This window comes from Otolemur garnettii, unplaced genomic scaffold (genome assembly GCF_000181295.1).
Source record: "Otolemur garnettii isolate 467f Iridium unplaced genomic scaffold, OtoGar3 scaffold00087, whole genome shotgun sequence".
Classification (NCBI taxonomy): domain Eukaryota; kingdom Metazoa; phylum Chordata; class Mammalia; order Primates; family Galagidae; genus Otolemur; species Otolemur garnettii.
In genome coordinates, this window is record NW_003852482.1 from 2674466 (window position 1) to 2681252 (window position 6787).

Below are 6787 nucleotides of genomic sequence, written 5' to 3' on the forward strand. Positions count from 1 at the left end.
CCCGGCTATTTTTTTGTTGCAGCCATCATTGTTGTTTGGCGGGCCCAGGCTGGATTCAAACATGCCACCTTAGGTGTACGTGGCTGGCGCCTTAGCCACTTGAGCCACAGGTGCCGAGCCTCAAACTCCTGGTCTTAAACAAATCTCCTTCCTCAACCTCTCAAGTACTGGGACTACAGGTGTATGCTGCACACCTGCTAATTTTTCTACAGTGTTGCTCAGGCTGGTCTGGAACTCCTGGCCTTAAGGGATCTCCACCTCTACCTTGTAAAGTACAAAGATTACAGGGGAATGCCACCACACCCAGCCTTGAAATTTTTTAGCTACAGAAAAATCTCATGACCACAGGTCCCACAAGAATGGAAATTCAGGTCAATGCAATTGGCTGTGAGTCTTGTCCTGTGCAGGCAGCTTCCTCTAGGGAAGTGATGAGACAGTGCTAGTCTTCAGGCTACCAGGATTTTCCTGGCTCAGTTAACTCAGGAAGGGCTGCTGGTCTGGAAATTCTTGCCCTGAGGGTGTTTAAGCCTGAGTGGATGCTGCCATCAGGTGGCACCAGAAGGTAACGAAGCTGAACAGACCTGTGCTGCTGCCAGCCCCAGCTGTTCCATGACCCTGGCAGGAAGGGGACCCGCATTCCATGTGGTTTACTTTTGGGGACCTTTCTTGCTGGGGTGTGCCTGCTGTTACTGTACTGGTCAGAGCACTTATAATTAGTGGTGTTCTAGGCGTTGGGTTGAGTGGTTACTGTGGCTTTCCTGGGTTAAGGTTTGAGCCCTCTTTACAGGGGGACACCAAGCCTTAGAGAAGTTAAGAGCCTTGCTCATAGTTCATGGGTATCTGAGGACTTTCCAACTCCCTGCTGTGAACCTGTGCCCAGTTGATTTGGAGGATCAGTCAACTGGCTATCTGAGAGGGGGCAGGGTAAATTGGGGGGGCCTGGGAGGATTATGGCAGGCGCACTTCCATGACATCTGTTCTTCCCTCAGGATGGCCATCATGCCTGTTATCATCAACCTCACCCTGACCACGCTGCTGGGCAACACCATCGCCTTTGCCACAGGGGTGCTATACGGACTCTCTGCTCTGGGCAAAAAGTACGTCTGCAGGTCCCAGCCCAGGGTGGGACTTCCCTTTCTGCCCCTGAAGTCTCTCTGTGAGGAAGGCCTGAGAGGCCCCGTTTTGCCCAGTGGTAGACCAGGCACAGAGGCGTTGGGACTCTCATCAGTGCCTCCAGGGTACTCAGCTCTAGGGGATAAAGGCAAGAGAACTCAAGACTTCTGGGTGGCCCAGTCTTGCTCTGTCACAGCCTATGACTGGAATAGCGAATATGGGCTCGTAAGAACCCCTTACTGCCTGGGGCCTGCACTGGGCATCATGGTCAGCTGCCGCCCTCTCTGCTGTATAGCCCCGACAGAGGCTGGTTTGTCTTCAGCCTACCTTTCCACTCAGCATATGCCACTCAGGCAATGGCGCAGGCCCCTGCCACCCCAGCAGTTGTTGCTGAGGAAATCGGAATTTCCTGGGACATGGGCCAGGAACTGGGGCCCCGGGCCCCTACACCCTATGATGTTGCCCTGTTCTCTCCCCAGGGGTGACGCGATCTCCTATGCCAGGATCAAGCAGCAGAAGCAGCAGGCGGATGAGGAGGAGAAGCAGCAGGCGGATGAGGAGGAGCTGTGATGTGGGTCAGGAAGGCCTCCCCCTGCCCGCAGCCCTGTTCTGTCTGAGCCATCCAGGTGAAGCCTGGACTGTCGGCCCCTCTGCCCTGTCCCCGCATCTGCAATTCTCTGTCTGCCCCTTCTCTCCTCTGCTGCTGCTGGGCCCAGGCTGCAGGACTGGAGCAGAACTGAGCAGACCGTGGCAGCTCTGTGTGGGCACCCACATGGCCCCACTCCTTTGCTGAGTGGCTCTGCAGACTAGATACCATTGGAAGGCCACTAGTGGCCTGGAGCAGACCCCATCCAACTGGGCCCCGGGCTCTGGGTTCTTTGGGCTGGGCACTAAGCAGAGGGAGCCACCCCCAACTGTTCCAGCAGGTAGTGGCTCTAGGGCCCAGGATGGCAGGGCAGTGCCCTGATGCTGTCCACTACTGCCTGTACCCTCTTACTGCCCCTTGAGGCACAGCCCCTGCTGCTACTCCATCCTCTGTGGGAGCCCATAGTGCTCCCAGGATGTACCTCTGTACCCTGAACAGCAGCCTCAGCAGTGAGAGCTGGGTGGGAGTGTTCTCTGCTGGGTTCCCTGGAACCTTGGACTCATGGCATCCCCAGGTACCCCACTGCCCTACCTCCCTGGGCCTGGCTTGGGCGCCTAGGTTCTGCCTCTTCTAGGCCTTGGTGCTAAGGAAGTGGGGAGACCAGGTCCTCCGTGGTGACTACGAGGGGGCCCATCACTCAGGCATGGTCCAAGCCTCCACCTCAGGTACTCTTGCCACCTGCCCCAAACCCTTCCTACAGGGAACTTCTGCCTTCTCAGAGGCAGGCAGAGGCCAGAGTCACCCCCACCCTACAGAGCTGTCCCCTGCTGCCCTGTGTGCCAGGCCACCAGAAGTAAGGCCCATGTGGGGAGAGGTGATGCCTGGGAAATGGATCCCCATCTTCCCTCTGCCCTGTGGCCCCAGCCTGCAGTATCTCCAATGGCTGGGCTGGCCCTGGGTATCTGGCTGAGCCCTGCAGGGCTGAGTGGAGAGCCCCCAGCCTTCCCACCTCCCTGGTCCCTCAGCTCCTGCAGCTCAGGGGCTGGGTCTTACTGAGGAGGCACCAGCCCTACACTGTGCTAGGGCCGTCTTCCAGGACCTGATGTGTTTGAGGTCAGGGTTGGGAGAGGGGCTCTTGGGCCCTGTTCATTACTGCCCTGCGCACTCATCACTGGGCCCGAGGGTCACCAGCAGCCCTGTGAGGAGTCTGACCAGGCAAACCCCAGGGTGGCAGGGGCATTTAAGTATGGCCAGCTTCGTGGGACGTGTGCCTTCAGGGTTCCTTGGCCAGTTGGGACTCAAAGGGCTGTCTGTGTGTGCGTGTATGCATGTGTGTGTATGTGTGCACGCAGTGTGTGTTTATGTATGTGCACATGGTGTGTGTGCACATGGTGTGTGTGTGCGCATGCGTGTGTATATGCCTGCCTGCCTTCTTTTGTGTGCAGTGATAAGACCCGTCTACCTCCCAGGTGGGGTGAGGCCCTGCCTGCCCCTATGCTCACTCTCACCTGTAGTGGGACTCTGAGTCCCTCTGGCCTCTGTGGAGGGAGCATCACTGGTGGCAGCAGCAGGAGGGGTTGGCTGTGTCAGGAAGGCCACACCTGTGCCTAGTAGGAAACTGGGTGGGTGCTGGGCAGGCCATGTGTAGGATTGGGTGCAGAGGTGGGTGGGCCCTTTGTCACAGGCTGGAGGGGCTAGGTCACTTGCCCTTTGTTCCCAGTGAGTCTGGAGCTGTGGAGTCCTGGAGCTGGTGCCCCGTCTCACTGGGGAGCGCTGTCTGGAGACTCTGCCTTGCCAGGTGTGTCTCCATATGGCCATCTGGACTGTGCTGTGATGCCCCAGTCTGCCTCTGTGGGCTCCTTGCTGTCTGGTGTGCACTTAAGCAATAAAGGCTGGAGTTGGCAAGCTTACTCCCTGACTGCCTGTCTGTCCTTTTGCCTTGGAGCTGGCTCTGTGTTTGTAGTAGTGGGGATGTCCCCAACTGAGCAGGGCCACTGGCCCAGGAAATAAATACGGGTGCTGTCCTGAGCCTGCTCACAGCATCTCTAACAAGGAAAGTAACATGCTAAAGGTTACTCAACTGGGTAAAGCTGGAGCATTAGAAGGGCTGATCCCTGGCTGGGACGCTGCCCCCCCCCCCCAGGTCTTTCCCTTTGGTGCACTGTGGCTAACTTAGGGGTGGCATCATGGTAGGCCTGCCCATGGCAGTGGGCTATGGTGAACAAGATTGAGAGCTGTGGTCTAGCCTGGCTGCTAGTGTGAGGGAGTAGACCCCACTTCTTCCTCTCTAGGGCCACAGGCCCAGTTTCTTTATTTTTATAAATAAGGTGAACACAGTTTGCAGCCAGGAGACCCTGTTCCTATAGGTTGGGCTGGGGCAGGAGGATGAGGCCAGACTGGGTCCTGTGCTGGCTCTTAAGTCTGGGGTATTCCTGTGGTGTCCACAGATTCCTGTGGGTGTAGGGCCCCCTCTTCCGCCCATGGGCAAGATGCTTGATGGTGGCTGTTACATTGCTGCCTCCAGCCCTGTTGTCTCTGTCCTCACTGCAGCCTTCTGTAGAGAGTATCCTTGTCACATGAGTAAGGAATAGGCCTGAGGTTGCTTAGCAGGGCCTGGTCCTGGGCTGAGCTCTCCTTGGCCCGTGGCTGCTCCCTCTCCTGAGCGGGGGCTGGACAGTGGTGCTGCCTGTCTGGTGCCAAGAAGCATGTCCTAATGGGGCCTGTCCCACTCTGGCTGGTCCTCCTGTGTTCTGGCTGGCAGCTGCTGCCTCCTCCTGTCCCAGGGTGCAGGTTTCAGCCAACACCAAGGCCTGGCTGCTCAGAGGGTTGGCCCCTAGGTGAGGAAAGGTCCTAGTGCAGGGAGGACCTCCTCCTGCCATGGAAGAACGATTCTATCTGCTCCAACGACCGGCCCTGGGTCTCAGGCACACAGCAGCCCGTGAACACCAGGTTCACCACACAGATGGCCGCAAAGAAGAAGAAAGGCACCTGAAGTCCAAAAGCGCCCTGGGGTGCAGAGCAGGTGCTGAGTCACACAGGAGAAAGCCCCAGTCCCCCTACCCCAGGACAAGCACATGACCCCTGTTGGTATTGGCCAGATGTGTGGGGGCTTCATCTGGTCCTTACCTTGCCAGGAGACCTCCCAGGGCTCCCCACTGCCTCCAGGAAAAACTCAAATGTTTCAGCGGGGAGTTGGGGGCCTTGACTTTGGTCTGGGGCTGCTTAGGACTCCCTGATTGCACAGAGGCATCCTGCCTGCCTTGGGGCCCTCTGGCCACAGCCTCAGCTCAGATACCTCCTCAGGAGCTCAGCCTTTGAGGAGTCTCAGCAACTCCATGCTCTAGCCACCAGGAGGCTGCCACCAAGGGCCGGCTGGGCCTGCTGTCTGGCCTAAGTGGGAAACTGCAACTGGGACTCTCAGCTTCTGGCTGGTTTCAGGGCCTGGTGGTTTGAACTGGGAGGTGTGTGGGTGTGGGAGCATGCCCCTGCCACCCAGCTCCCAGAACATGAGGAAGATGACTTCCTGACAGGGCTGTGTCCTATCCAGAATTCTCAAAACAGTTCCCCAAGCTCCTTCCTGCTTCCTGTAAAGGAGCCATTGCCAGGTTGTCACTTGACTCTTCTGTCCTCCATGTTGACGGGTGTATGCTCAGCAAGCTCCGTGTCTGATGGCCTAACAAGCCCTCAGCACAGCCCCCATCCCAAGCAGGGGCCCCTGACTAGCTGGAGAGGGCCTTAGGGTCCCCAGGTCCCCCAGGTCCCCAGGAGGAGCACTTACCACCACCAGCAGGAAGGACTTTGTGAGGACAAAGGCAGTGAGCCAGCTGACCAGCACACACAGCCCGGAGGCCATGCCTCGGGCACGAAGGGGCAGGATCTCGGACATGAGCAGCCAGGTGATAGGTCCCCAACCCATGGCGTATCCTGTTCGGGAGAGGGAAGGGGCAGCTCAGTCCCACCAAGGGCCTGGGAGGGCTGTGTGTCTCCACTGAGCTGCTGAGGCCCCCTCCTCAGCCACCTCTGTGCTTGTCACCCATACTCATGCACAAGGCAGCCCCCCGGGGGGGCACTTCACCTACCCATTATGAACAGCATGGTGGCTAGGAGGGGCACCAGGGTGAGGCAGCTAACTGGTGTGGCCAAGGGCTGCTCTGGGTCCCCTAGCGACGTGTTCTCGAGGCCCATGGTGCTGTTGGGGGTCAGAGGCCTTGGACCAAAGTGGACGTACAGCCCCAATGTCAGGTTGGCAGCGAACATGATGGCTGCTGTGGATAGACAGGTGGCCCTCATGGGGCCAGGATTCTCTGAGCTGGCCACTTCCCTGGGAGCTCCTTTTGCAGAGCCCTTGGCACCTGTCACCTTTCTGTAGCTGCTGGCTTATGCCAGGCCTGTGCTGAGGAGGCGGATCCTGGAGCTCCCAGCCACTAGGGTGATGGGGCAGGGTGCTCACCTGAGATGAAGAGCAGGACCTTGCGACCAGCAAGGTCCATGGTGAGGGCAGCAATCAGCACAGACAGGAGCCTCACTGCTCCCACAATGGCTGCGTCATCCTGGGGGGGCTGTAGGGAGGGAGGCCACCGGGGCTGACACATCCTGCCAGCTGTTCCTGTGCCCCCACCAGGCCCCATCCTGTCCCCAATGTGCTGCAGGGTGCTCAGGCCCCCAGCCCCGGTCATGGCTCTCTTAGGTCCCTGAGGTACTGGGCACCTACCATATGCCAGGCACCTTTGTGCACCGGATCCAGCCATTAGGGCCTCCTGGGCAGGGGCATGCCTGTGTGTGCTGTGCCCACCACTGTGCCCAGCAAGCACAGAATTTAGGCGTGACAATGACTTGTTAGTTGTGCTGTTACTAATCTTCACATCTGCTCTTGGTTGGAGCTCAGCACAGCCCAGGGAGCCAGGCTGCTATCTCTGCTTGCAGAGAAGAAAACTGGAGTTCAAAGGGGGAAGTGACTTCTTGTCAAGGGCAGAAGCCACAGGGACTCTGAACCTGGGGCCCATGGTCACAAGGGTCCACATTCCTCTGTAGTCCTATGTATTTTTTTTTTTTTTTTTTTTGAGACAGAGTCTCACTGTGTCATCCTTG

The 6787-nt window shown here is 58.1% G+C and overlaps 2 protein-coding genes across 4 annotated transcripts in view; one reads left to right on the forward strand and one right to left on the reverse strand.

Annotated features, from left to right (window-relative positions):
* CACFD1 (calcium channel flower domain containing 1) overlaps nt 1–3609 on the forward strand; it is an 11065-nt gene extending 7456 nt beyond the window's left edge. For 2 of the 3 annotated variants that reach the window (XM_003794969.3, XM_023516106.1), the window contains exons 4-5: nt 990–1097; nt 1593–3609. In XM_003794969.3, coding sequence (XP_003795017.1) covers nt 990–1097; nt 1593–1683 — 199 coding nt within the window. In that variant the 3' untranslated portion in view covers nt 1684–3609. The remainder of the gene's footprint in view (nt 1–989; nt 1098–1592) is intronic. The other variant, XR_002774592.1, reaches the window with a different exon arrangement.
* Nucleotides 3610–3985: 376 nt separating this feature from the next.
* SLC2A6 (solute carrier family 2 member 6) overlaps nt 3986–6787 on the reverse strand; it is a 7272-nt gene continuing 4470 nt past the window's right edge. Inside the window, exons 7-10 of the mRNA XM_003794854.3 lie at nt 6150–6258; nt 5779–5964; nt 5478–5623; nt 3986–4705 (exon numbers count right to left, since the gene is read on the reverse strand). Coding sequence (XP_003794902.1) covers nt 4550–4705; nt 5478–5623; nt 5779–5964; nt 6150–6258 — 597 coding nt within the window. The 3' untranslated portion in view covers nt 3986–4549. The remainder of the gene's footprint in view (nt 4706–5477; nt 5624–5778; nt 5965–6149; nt 6259–6787) is intronic.